At 38.2% G+C, this 13,670-nt stretch overlaps 1 protein-coding gene across 6 annotated transcripts in view; it reads right to left on the bottom strand.

Moving 5' to 3' along the window:
- Positions 1 to 13,670, bottom strand: part of CCDC141 (coiled-coil domain containing 141) — a 205,257-nt gene that overhangs the window by 18,467 nt on the left and 173,120 nt on the right. For 5 of the 6 annotated variants that reach the window (XM_019460909.2, XM_019460917.2, XM_019460897.2 and 2 more), the window contains 3 exons: positions 8,863 to 9,046; positions 5,928 to 6,040; positions 2,202 to 2,318 (listed from right to left, as the gene is read on the bottom strand). In XM_019460909.2, the coding sequence (XP_019316454.1) occupies positions 2,202 to 2,318; positions 5,928 to 6,040; positions 8,863 to 9,046 (414 nt within the window). The remainder of the gene's footprint in view (positions 1 to 2,201; positions 2,319 to 5,927; positions 6,041 to 8,862; positions 9,047 to 13,670) is intronic. The other variant, XM_019460899.2, reaches the window with a different exon arrangement.

The raw sequence follows: 13,670 nt of genomic DNA, 5'->3' as shown, positions 1-13,670 counted from the left end.
TATTACATACATACACACACAATGGAATGTTACTTGGCAATGAAAAAGAATGAAACTTTGCCATTGGAGGATATTTTGCAACTGGAGGATATTTTGCTAAGTGGAATAAGTCAGGGAAAGACAGGTATCATATGATTTTGCTCATGTGTGGAATTTGAGAAACTTAATAGATGATCATAGAGGAAGAGAAGGAAAAATAAGATAAAAAACAGAAAGGGAGGGAAACTATAAATATAGAGAACACACTGAGGGTTGCTGGAGGGGAGATGGGTGGGGGGAAGTGGCTAAATGGGCGCTGGGCATTAAGGAGGGCACTTGTTAGAATGAGTACTGGGTGTCATATGTAAGTGATAAATCACTGGATTCTACTCCTAAAGCCAAGACTACACTGTATGTTAACTGACTTGAGAATAAAAGAAAAGAAAGGAAGGAGGAAAGAATGAACATTGATGCATTTAGTGTTATTCTTTTTTTATTTCAACCACTTGGTCTCAATTGAGGGTGATTTTGCTCCCCAGGGAACATTTGGCAATGTCCATGGACATTTTTTAGCTGTGACAACTGGGTGGGTGGGGGAGGCGTGCCACTGGCATCTAGTTGATAGAGGCCAGGAATGTTGCTATATATCCTGTAATGCACAGGACAGCTCTCCACAGCAAAGAATTCTCTGGGCCAAAATGTCAGCAGTGCTGAGATTGAGAAGACCTGATTTAGACCAATCACAATAACCAAAGATCATTAGACATAAGACTAAGGTTTAACAAAGTAATCAAGGTTTGGCAGCTTTCCTTTGCCTCAGGGTGGAATCAGGGTTTAAGTGCTTCAAGGCCATCCAACAACAAAGTCAGTTTGCGTAATGACACTTGCTGTCTGGAGGTTGTATAATTGCACTAGACCTTGACAAAGATTGAACCTATGGAACACGACCTATATAGAAGATCTAAGAATGGTAATGACTTTAAGGAAAGATAAATCTTTTTCCATGAGATAACTACAACAAGTGGGGAGATATTTATTTTAAACTCTCATATCACAAGAAGCATACTTTATTAATTTGGGGACAGTTGAGAATAATGTTGACTCTATTTGTTCCTTCAGTTCCTTGGGAGAGAGAGGAACATTGGAAGCAAAACTGGCAAAGCAAAAAGACAAGAGCTAATTATAGTCCAGCAGCTATGAATAAAGAGTGAGCAACTTATACCAAAAATTGCATAATGATGTGATTTAAATAATGCTTTTGAAATCATAAAATATTTGCATTTTGTGAATGTTTGCAGTTTTTGGTACATGCTCAAATTATCTGTAATACATAAATTTTAAAGTAATTTAAACATTTTTGTACTTTAGTATTTATATTTCAGTTGGGTTCTATGTTTTAGTATATGTACATGGAAATATCATCTTAGAAGTAACTTCTGTGGGAACAAGATACAAGCTAATTTTGGGCACCCGGGTGGCTCATTTGGTTAAGCATCTGACTTCAGCTCAGGTCATGATCTCACAGTGAGTTCCACCCCCACATCGGGCTCTCTGCTGTTAGCACAGAGCCCACTTCAGATCATTTGTCTCCTTCTCTCTCTGCCCTCCCATCCCCCAAAATACATACATACATACATGCAGTTTTAAAAAAGTTAATTTCATGTATTATGGTTTTCTAGTGGGTAATGTAAAACAACAAAATCATAGCTTGGTGGTGTGACAGAAGTGGTTTGGGGGGCTCTTGGGTGGCTCAGTCTGTTAAGAATCCGACTCTTGATTTTGGCTCAGGTCATGATCTCACAGTTCATGGGTTCGAGTCCTGCATTGGACTCCATGCTGACAGTGTGGAGCCTGCTTGGGATTCTTTCTCTCCCTCTCTGTCTTCCCCTCCCCCACTCACACTCACACGAGTGTTCTCTCTCTCAAAATAAATAAATAAACTTAAAAAAAGAGTGGTTTGGAGTGACAGTATGGTGACTAAACAGCTATCCCAATACCACTGTGAACTACTATGGTCCCAGTATTCAATAGGAAGTGCTCAGAGGGAAATAACTTAGGTGGGAGAAGTACTAAGTAAAGGGTAGAAAGGAGGTACAGGATGAGGGCAATCACATTGAAAGATTTGATTCAGATAGATAAGAAGGCTTTAATTTACTTTATTTTTCAATGAAAAGGGATTCTAATCTCAAAATGCAAAACTGAGATTACATGGTTTTCATTACCTTATTTCTTTCTTCATTGAATAGTGTCTGCTTATTTCTTGCTGGTTCTTTTAGCAGGTCAACGAAGTCATCATGGAGATCTTCCAAATTCAGATTCATTTTTAAAATGTCTCCCTGCTGTACAAAGAGATGGTTAGTCAGAGTCTGGGCCAGGAAAGATGGAGGCACAGTGCTACACAACAACCACTTGGAAGAAAACATAGGCCACTTGCAACCTTTCAGCAAATGTACTCCACAGGAGAGTGACTATGCCCAGCCCAGGATGTGACTTACAAAATTATCTTGTGAAGTTTCCAGCTCCCCTCCTACCTCACTCCTTTGATCAAGTTCATTGCCGGTAAAAACTGGTGGTTCAAAAGCCCAGCAGGAACAAAGTCATTGCTCTAATAGGATGCACCTACAGGGAGCGTTTTCCAGAGGAAAAAAAAAAAAACATTGTGCATGGCAGTCTAAGCCATTAGGAAAGTCTGGGGGAGTGGTGAGGAGGAAGAAATGTCTGAAGGTTCTGGTGGAGAGCAAAGAGGAAATCCAGAGATTTTATGTAAGTAAATATTTGGGAGACTCAGGAAGAGAGGAAGGAGATATCACTGAGTACGTTAAAGAAAAAACAATTGAGAACAAAGGATGCTTCATGTGGATGATGATATTTTGCTCCTGTAGCTCATAGGGCTGTTTTAGTCATGGAAGTATAGGTGTTTGCAAGCTGCCAGGGAACCCCTGTGGGGGCTGAGAAGACTTTGGAAAGGTAAAAGGAGCATCAGGTACACCACATTTAGGATGATTAATTATACTGCACCAGAACATTCCCTATTCCACCTGAAACATGATCAGGCCCATGGTCAGATGGGCCTTAAAGAAACAGCATGTTCCTCAATGTGCTCAACGTGCTATATGGACTCAGAGAATTTGGGGAGATGCTTTCTGGGGAGACTCAACTTTTAGTCTAACTCTAAAACTTAAGCTGGTTTGTGCTATTGGTTAAGTTACTCTGCTTTGGTACACACTTGACATCTAATTCCAAAATGGTGGTTGTTGTGGAAAGAATGCTAGAGTTTGAATTGTATCTAATTCCAGAACCTCCACTACTGATGGTGAGGCCCCGGGCAAAGCACTTTTACATTCTTTGAACTTCACCTCTAAAACAAGGAAAACAACATTTGCTTTACTACCATCACAAGATTATTTGCAAATCACTGAAGTAATATATATGAAAAGACTTTGTAAATCTCAAATTGCTGTCCAAATAGAAAGGATTATTATCACTATTTTAGCCTTGATAGGGATTTCTGGGCCTATTTTTAATAACCCCTACAAAAGAGCCATAGCACCAACCTTAAAAACATAAAAACTAGATGTTTATGCTTTCATGCAAACATATGTAAACTGTTAGTAAGCATTCTTTGACAAGCTTTTGTTCAGGCTGTAACTGGTAAGAGCCTTGCTGATGCCCGTGTCTCTTGCCAGAGAGGCTCTTCCTCACTTTTATATCCACCCAAATCACATCTTTTTGAGCTATGTATTGAATGATTTTTCTTCTCTGTATCAATCCTTTGAGTTTTTACTACAAATGCCACAACTCTTTCTGGAGAACAAGCTTCAGGCAAAGAATAGTGTTAAATGTGTGGGACCCTAAGCTGAACAGAGTCATAGGGTTTCTTCAGGTGTAATGGAGTAAATGGTTTGGGGTACTAATGGTAGTTATATGTGATGATCACAGTAGGAAAGAATGGGGGAATCAGAGAGGCAGGGACCCAGACCACAAAGGAACTGTAGAGGAGGCAGCATTTAGGTTTGGCTTTGAGAGATAGTAAAATTTAGATAAGCAGAGAGAGAAGGTCATGTACAGGAAGGTTTAGGAGGAGAAAACTCAGAAATGTGGGGTAGCAGACCAGTGAGACAGGAGCCTACGATGAGTATAGAAGCACACTGATTTGGAAAGACAGCCTTGGAATACCAGAAGGCCTTGAGTTTAAACTTTATATAGTAAGCAATGAAGAATTTGTAGTCAAGTGTTTTGAGTGTAAAAATGACATTAGCATTAGGAAGCGTAATCCAGCTGGAATGTATAATCAGGATGCTCCTGACTAGTGCAAAAGGGAATCCAAGTGATGTGTTGGGAATAAGAAAAAGAGGGTGCAATCCTGATTACAGGGGTGTAACAAGAATGGGAAATGAGGAAGTGAGGAGAGGGAGTGGGTAGAGCTTTCAGAAAGAACGGCCATGAAGGTGAAAGCAGAAAGGAATATCACTTTGAGAGAGTAAATTTTATTAAGTGGACCTCACTTGAAGAAGTACAACAGAAATGGGAGGGATGTTGTAGATAGTAAAGAGCAAAGAGTCAGGGGAAGTAGCAGTTTTCAAGCTGTGTCCTGGAAGTCAAGAGAAGAAACAGATCCTCGGAGGGTTGGATGGAGGTGGGGAGGAAATGATCATTGTTTAAAAAGATATTATAAGACCCATGGCACATTCATACATTATTGATGGCATTAAAATTCTAAAATATTTGTGGAATTTAATTTAACGTATGTATATTAGGAACATTAACAATTTTGTACCCATTTACCCAAATCTGCCCTGGAGAGCTTATGTGTAGGTAACAATACAAGAGAAAAAAAAAATCTTTATGCACGAAGATGTTCATTGCAGTGTTAATTAAATGGTAAAATAAAAAAAGAAAAAAAGTTGAAAATCTGTTTCTTAAAGAAAAAAGATAATTTGGTCATCCACTCAGTTAAAAGATAAGCAAACTATTCTGAATGGACTGAGTACTCAAATTTATGATGTGGAAATTCATACAGAAAAAAAAAAGGTTGCTAGAAATAGAATTCTGCTCTGAACTGCAAGAGCACCATTATGTCTCCATATCAACAATAATCACAATAACCATGGGTGTCTTCACATTCAATCCTCAGGGTTACTCTGTGATTAGGATCCCCTATTTCCTCCATTTTATAGATCAAGAAACTGAGACTCAAAGAGATGAAGTAACTTGCCCCAAATCACAAATCCAGTTATTTGGAGAATTGGTATTCTGAGGCAGCTGTATTTTACTCTACGGCTTGTGCTCTTAATTACCTTGTCATTCTCTACATCTTAAGTAACTAGTTCTTTCAGCCAGTTGTTAAAATAGTACTAATGAAGCTAGTTTTCATAAAATACAGACAAAACAATATATGCATTTCTCTCTCATAACTGGATTTTTGCCTAGGGATTAGACATCAACATATTTTCTATTTTTTATTCCATCAGCTTATTACTTCATGAAAGATGCTAATGATTAGTTCAATACTTCCATGAAGCTAAATGTTCAATGAATCTAATACGTGAAGATTTAGTTTTATTTTCTCCGGGGCCACAATTTGGAAGGAAAAAGAACCCTTACATTTATTATCTGGGAATGAAAGTATAAGGCTACTTAATACAGACTTTACTTTGATTTTAATGGCATACATTTATCCTTTAGGATGTGATCCATGAAAATGTAAATGAGACACCTTAATTGTGTTTAGCCCTCATTCCCAGCAATATTTTTCTCTGCAGTGATGGAAAAGAAACAGAATTAATTATCAGAAACACCCAGATAATTATGTTAGAAAGCTGTGAAACAAATGTGCACATTATGTCCCTTGAGAATTTCCATTAGAACATCTTTGGACCAGAAGACACTTATCAACACATTTTTATTTATATCACTTGAAAATACATACTCTGGGAAGAAGAAATTACCTTCAGCTTTTCTTCAAGCTCTGTGAGAGAGACGCATAATTCAGTGATAGATTCAAGAACCTCTTTGTGTTTTGCCACTATTTTCTCAGCATATTTCTGCCCTTCTTCAAAACCTGGTGAGGAGAAGGGACAAAAGACAAAAAACAAAACAAAACAAAACAAAACAACTATTTTTTGAGGTCAAATCCTTAGCAGAAAACAAACAAACAAACAAACTCTGCTAGGGTGTTAATTCATTTCCCCAGTATCTGGTGTAAAGGCTGGTAGATAGTAAGTGCTTAATAAATACTTGTTGAATAGATAAATAAATGAATGAAGGCATGAAAAACAGGTACCCTAGGAAAATGGTTACAAATCTGCTGTACCACATCACTTTCATGTAGCCTAAACCATGTTGCTTTGTTAATATTCTTTTTTTTTTTTTAAATATTTTTTTAAAGTTTATTTATTTGGAGAGAGAGAGAGAGAGAGAGAGAGAAGCGGGGGGGGGGGGGGGGGGGGGGGGGCAGAGAGAGAGGGAGACACAGAATCTGAAACAGGCTCCAGGCCCTGAGCGGTCAGCACAGAGCCCGACGCGGGGCTCGAACTCACGGACCGTGAGATCATGACCTGAGCCGAAGTCGGACGCTTAACCGACCAAGCCACCCAGGCGCCACACTTTGTTAATATTCTTAAAGCTCCACTCTAATCCATTTTCTCCTGTTTTTGAACATTCAATCATTCTTTATTCATGGATTCAAAGCCCTCCATAATATAGTTTCAAGGTGCTTCTCCCAAACGTATGCCACCCTAGTTCCCTCACACATTTAGTTCTGGTCAAACTGAACCAGCAACTCTCCCCCTGCGAATCCCCATAGCCAGAGTATTCTTTCCTATACCAAGAATACCCTTCCCCCACTCTCTGCTGTCAAAACCCTATGTACTCTTCAAGATCTACTTCAAATAGCAATATCTCTGAAATGTTCTTAATCTTTGCCTGCCTAGATTTTTTTTCTCTCTACCTGAATAACAATAAAAATAGCTACCATGTAGTGAGTGTTCATTGTTTGACTATGGCTAAACGTTGTATTTTATTTATTTATTTATTTATTCATTCATTCATTCATTCATTCATTCATTTACCATTTCAACCATTTTTGAGTGTGCAGTACAGTGGCATTGAATACATTCTCATTGTTGTGCAGCCATCACCACTATCCATCTCCACAACTTTTTCATCTTCCCAAACTGAAACTCTGTACCCATTAAAAAACAGCTCCCATTTCTCTCTGCCCCTAACTCCTGGTAACCACTACTCTACTTTCTATCTCTTAAATCCGACTACTCTGGGTCCCTGCTGTAAGTGGAATCACATAATATTTGTCTTTTTGTGTTTGGCTTCTTTCACTTGGCATTATGTCTTTAAGGCTCATCCCTGTTGTTAACAGGTTATGGCTAAGCACTTTATACGCATTAATGTAATTCTCCTTGGATTCTCTAGGTTCTATCGCATTTTACATATGACAAAACTGAGACTCAAAGAGTCTCAGGTTACCCAGACAATCATTGCAGGAGCAGGGATTTGAAACCAGGATTACAGACTCCATGGCTTAGACTAAGCTGTATTTCACGTTGTTATGAGCTGAACTGTGTCTCCTCCAGAATTCGTAAATTGAAGCCTCAACCTCCAGTATCTCAGAATGTTACCACATTTGGAGATAAGGTCCTTCAAGAGGTGATTATGTAAAAATGAGGCCATTAGGACGGGCCCTAATCCAATATGACTGGATCCCTCCCACAAAAGATGAGGGAGAGACACCAATGCGAGCCTGTGCACAGAGGAATGCCTGTATGAAAAGGCAGCAAGAACTCAGCCGGCAGCCAGCCAAGGAAAGAAGCCTCAGGCAACACCAATCCTGTCAGCACCTCAACCTTGTGATCTTGGACTTCCAGCCTCCAGAACTGTGAGGAAATGAATTTCTGTTGTTTCAGCTGCCCAGTCTATGGTATCTTGTGATGTTAACCCTAGCAAACCAATACTCACTTTTCATACCTTTCTTACTGCATTAACCATAACATGACTTCTAGGCCTAGGTTGTGGATTCTCAAATGAAGAAACTAAGTTTTATTTGTCTTTAAATCAATCACACCTCTTCATAGATAATAGGTATTCAAATTTTTTTAGATAAATTTATTTGCATTAAAATTCTGGGTCCAATGATGTTTGGGTAGCCTGTAAGAGTTAAAATAATATTCCTAAAGCATCTTACTCGATGAAAATTTTGAAAATTGCATAGCTTTCATACTGAGCAGATGAAGATTGATGACATTCATTTATTTATACAAGGTATTTACTCAATGATTCATTTATTCACCAAATATTTGTGAAGTACTTAGTACATACCACAAAGCAGTAAACTAACAGGCAAAATCCCTTCTCTCATGGAGCTTACAGTCTGGTGTAAAAGCCAGGCAATAGACAAATAACTATACAATTTGTCAGGTGATGATAAGGGCCAGGAATGCAGACAAAGCAGGATGCAGGATGATGAATAATGGGAGGGGGATTTAACTTGTCTTGGTCTTTGTGAGTAGTTAGTGTGTTTGGAAACTGAATAGAATACAGTGGATAAAATACACTGGAATAAGCGGAGCATTGTTCTGGTTTTACTACCCTGGGGATGAGCGACAGGAATAGGGGAGAAAAGAACACAGAGAAGGAGGGTTTACACAATATAGTGAAAATCCAAAGGCCTCCTCTCCTGCAGGCAGAAGTTACTTCCTATTTTCCCTCCTGCTTACTTTTATAGAGATGGGCTCTTATCTTGAGTCTCTTCCCCCAAGTAGTTGCTACAGTGAGGACCCTGAAGGCCTGCCATGCTCTGCTTTCTGCTGGATTAGGTGGCTATAGATTTGTTCAATGGCAAATTGCTGGATATTTTTAAAAAGACCTCACCATATAAGCGCTGGGCTAGGTCACTGATCTCCTGAATCCTTTCTTCTTGCTGAGGCACTGAGGGCATGATATACTTATTGAACTGCTGGTGGAGAATTTCCACAGCTTCCTTCGTCTTGCACTCTGTAGAGTATTTTCCAACTCTTACAACTGTGGCACTTGCATCTTCATACCAAAAATGACACTAAATTAAAATGGGATAAAGTATAGATTAAGGAGACACCATCCTTCTAAAGTTCTTCATTTTGACCACTGAAGTATCAAATTTCAAATCCCTCAAACTTTATAATCACATTAGTTTGAACTTTCTAAGTTATAATAAAGAAAATATCAAAATATGATCATATGTTTTTGCACTAGGGTATTAGAGTCAGTTAAGAAAATAAAGGTATAGAAATGCATTTGATTTTCCTGCCTTCTTAGATTTACCTAAAATAGAATTCCTAAGAACATTATACACTTACAAGAACATGCAGTAAAAAAAGTGTATAGCACTAAAAATAATTCAAATCTCAGCTAAAAGAAAAGAAAAAAGCCCAAACATACAAAATCTAGTCTATTTTTTTTTTTGCTTTTATTTTTTTTTAATTTTTTTTATTTTTTAATATATGAAATTTACTGTCAAATTGGTTTCCATACAACAACCAGTGCTCATCCCAAAAGGTGCCCTCCTCAATACCCATCACCCACCCTGCCCTCCCTCCCACCCCCCATCAACCCTCAGTTTGTTCTCAGTTTTTAACAGTCTCTAATGCTTTGGCTCTCTCCCACTCTCTTTTTTTTTTTCTTCCCCTCCCCCATGGGTTTCTGTTACGTTTCTCAGGATCCACATAAGAGTGAAACCATATGGTATCTGTCTTTCTCTGTATGGCTTATTTCACTTAGCATCACACTCTCCAGTTCCATCCACGTTGCTACAAAAGGCCATATTTCATTTTTTCTCATTGCCACGTAGTATTCCATTGTGTATATAAACCACAATTTCTTTATCCATTCATCTGTTGATGGACATTTAGGCTCTTTCCATAATTTGGCTATTGTTGAGAGTGCTGCTATAAACATTGGGGTACAGGTGCCCCTATGCATCAGTACTCCTGTATCCCTTGGATAAATTCCTAGCAGTGCTATTGCTGGGTCATAGGGTAGGTCTATTTTTAATTTTCTGAGGAACCTCCACACTGCTTTCCAGAGTGGCTGCACCAATTTGCATTCCCACCAACAGTGCAAGAGGGTTCCTGTTTCTCCACATCCTCTCCAGCATCTATAGTCTCCTGATTTGTTCATTTTGGCCACTCTGACTGGCGTGAGGTGATATCTGAGTGTGGTTTTGATTTGTATTTCCCTGATAAGGAGCGACGTTGAACATCTTTTCATGTGCCTGTTGGCCATCTGGATGTCTTCTTTAGAGAAGTGTCTATTCATGTTTTCTGCCCATTTCTTCACTGGGTTATTTGTTTTTCGGGTGTGGAGTTTGATGAGCTCTTTATAGATTTTGGATACTAGCCCTTTGTCCGATATGTCATTTGCAAATATCTTTTCCCATTCCGTTGGTTGCCTTTTAGTTTTGTTGGTTGTTTCCTTTGCTGTGCAGAAGCTTTTTATCTTCATAAGGTCCCAGTAATTCACTTTTGCTTTTAATTCCCTTGCCTTTGGGGATGTGCCGAGTAAGAGATTGCTACGGCTGAGGTCAGAGAGGTCTTTTCCTGCTTTCTCCTCTAAGGTTTTGATGGTTTCCTGTCTCACATTCAGGTCCTTTATCCATTTTGAGTTTATTTTTGTGAATGGTGTGAGAAAGTGGTCTAGTTTCAACCTTCTGCATGTTGCTGTCCAATTCTCCCAGCACCATTTGTTAAAGAGACTGTCTTTTTTCCATTGGATGTTCTTTCCTGCTTTGTCAAAGATGAGTTGGCCATACGTTTGTGGGGCTAGTTCTGGGGTTTCTATTCTATTCCATTGGTCTATGTGTCTGTTTTTATGCCAATACCATGCTGTCTTGATGATTACAGCTTTGTAGTAGAGGCTAAAGTCTGGGATTGTGATGCCTCCTGCTTTGGTCTTCTTCTTCAAAATTACTTTGGCTATTCGGGGCCTTTTGTGGTTCCATATGAATTTTAGGATTGCTTGTTCTAGTTTCGAGAAGAATGCTGGTGCAATTTTGATTGGGATTGTATTGAATGTGTAGATAGCTTTGGGTAGTATTGACATTTTGACAATATTTATTCTTCCAATCCATGAGCAGGGAATGTCTTTCCATTTCTTTATATCTTCTTCAATTACCTGCATAAGCTTTCTATAGTTTTCAGCATACAGATCTTTTACATCTTTGGTTAGATTTATTCCTAGGTATTTTATGCTTCTTGGTGCAATTGTGAATGGGATCAGTTTCTTTATTTGTCTTTCTGTTGCTTCATTGTTAGTGTATAAGAATGCAACTGATTTCTGTACATTGATTTTGTATCCTGCAACTTTGCTGAATTCATGTATCAGTTCTAGCAGACTTTTGGTGGAGTCTATTGGATTTTCCATGTATAATATCATGTCATCTGCAAAAAGCGAAAGCTTGACTTCACCTTTGCCAATTTTGATGCCTTTGATTTCCTTTTGTTGTCTGATTGCTGATGCTAGAACTTCCAGCACTATGTTAAACAACAGCGGTGAGAGTGGGCATCCCTGTCATGTTCCTGATCTCAGGGAAAAAGCTCTCAGTTTTTCCCCGTTGAGGATGATGTTAGCTGTGGGCTTTTCATAAATGGCTTTTATGATCTTTAAGTATGTTCCTTCTATCCCGACTTTCTCAAGGGTTTTTATTAAGAAAGGTGCTGGATTTTGTCAAAGGCCTTTTCTGCATCGATTGATAGGATCATATGGTTCTTCTCTTTTTTTTTGTTAATGTGATGTATCACGTTGATCCATTTGCGAATGTTGAACCAGCCCTGCATCCCAGGAATGAATCCCACTTGATCATGGTGAATAATTCTTTTTATATGCTGTTGAATTCGATTTGCTAGTATCTTACTGAGAATTTTTGCATCCATCTTCATCAGAGATATTGGCCTGTAGTTCTCTTTTTTTACTGGGTCTCTGTCTGGTTTAGGAATCAAAGTAATACTGGCTTCATAGAATGAGTTTGGAAGTTTTCCTTCCCTTTCTATTTCTTGGAATAGCTTGAGAAAGATAGGTATTATCTCTGCTTTAAACGTCTGGTAGAACTCCCCTGGGAAGCCAACTGGTCCTGGACTCCTATTTGTTGGGAGATTTTTGATAACCGATTCAATTTCTTCGCTGGTTATGGGTCTGTTCAAGCTTTCTATTTCCTCCTGATTGAGGTTTGGAAGAGTGTGGGTGTTTAGGAATTTGTCCATTTCTTCCAGGTTGTCCAATTTGTTGGCATATAATTTTTCATAGTATTCCCTGATAATTATTTGTATCTCTGAGGGATTGGTTGTAATAATTCCATTTTCATTCATGATTTTATCTATTTGGGTCATCTCCCTTTTCTTTTTCAGAAGCCTGGCTAGAGGTTTGTCAATTTTGTTTATTTTTTCAAAAAACCAACTCTTGGTTTCCTTGATCTGCTCTACAGTTTTTTTAGATTCTATATTGTTTATTTCTGCTCTGATCTTTATGATTTCTCTTCTTCTGCTGGGTTTAGGCTGCCTTTGCTGTTCTGCTTCTATTTCCTTTAGGTGTGCTGTTAGATTTTGTATTTGGGATTTTTCTTGTTTCTTGAGATAGGCCTGGATTGCAATGTATTTTCCTCTCAGGACTGCCTTCGCTGCATCTCAAAGCGTTTGGATTGTTGTATTTTCATTTTCGTTTGTTTCCATATATTTTTTAATTTCTTCTCTAATTGCCTGGTTGACCCACTCATTCGTTAGTAGGGTGTTCTTTAACCTCCATGCTTTTGGAGGTTTTCCAGACTTTTTCCTGTGGTTGATTTCAAGCTTCATAGCATTGTGGTCTGAAAGTATGCATGGTATGATTTCAATTCTTGTAAACTTATGAAGGGCTGTTTTGTGACCCAGTATATGATCTATCTTGGAGAATGTTCCATGTGCACTCGAGAAGAAAGTATATTCTCCAAACGTACAAAATCTAGTCTAATTGACTGAAATAATTAACAATACATGGATAAAGTATTGCCTAACACTCTAATAAATAAATTCTCTTTTAAGAATGAGATCTAGTTTATCAATTAAGGAAGTATCATCTAAAGAATAGCATTTGACTTTTTTTAATAGAAGATACTCATGTAATATTTTCAAAATACAGTGGAGAACTGAGACAGTTTCTCACAAAAAATACTAAATAACTGTGATGGAAGGAATGTGTCTGACCAAGGCCGGAGAAATTATGATGAGCAAGAAATAGAAGCACATGACTCTGTTAAGAGCTGCCTTTAAATAAGTGCCAGAGAGCTACAGCAAACCTATACATCAGATAGAGAAGAATGATCACCCTCATTCTCCTTAGCATGGTGTTACATCTAAACACTGCTGCATCAGTGGTAAAGAGAGACACGTTTTGTCTCACAGAATAATGGGCTTCAAAGAACCTCAAGTGCGGAATTTCTTCAATATGAAGTGTGCAAATAATAATTTTAACTTGTCAAATTTTGTACAGTGTATGAGCACTGTACCATTTATCCTCTTGACAAAAGCAAAAATAATGCCAATAACAATCTTTTTACCTGAAAAATCCCAGTATCACTTTTCTTTCTAAACATTTTCAAATTCTGTGAAGTAAGTAAGTCATTTTGAGTATTTTAAAAAGCAGTGAACATAATTCCATGATGGTTAAACATCTTG

This window comes from Panthera pardus, unplaced genomic scaffold (assembly GCF_024362965.1).
Source record: "Panthera pardus isolate Hobbes unplaced genomic scaffold, ASM2436296v1 HiC_scaffold_10, whole genome shotgun sequence".
Lineage (NCBI taxonomy): Eukaryota > Metazoa > Chordata > Mammalia > Carnivora > Felidae > Panthera > Panthera pardus.
The sequence above is the reverse complement of the archived record's forward strand: the minus strand, read 5'-3'. Positions and strand labels throughout refer to the sequence as shown.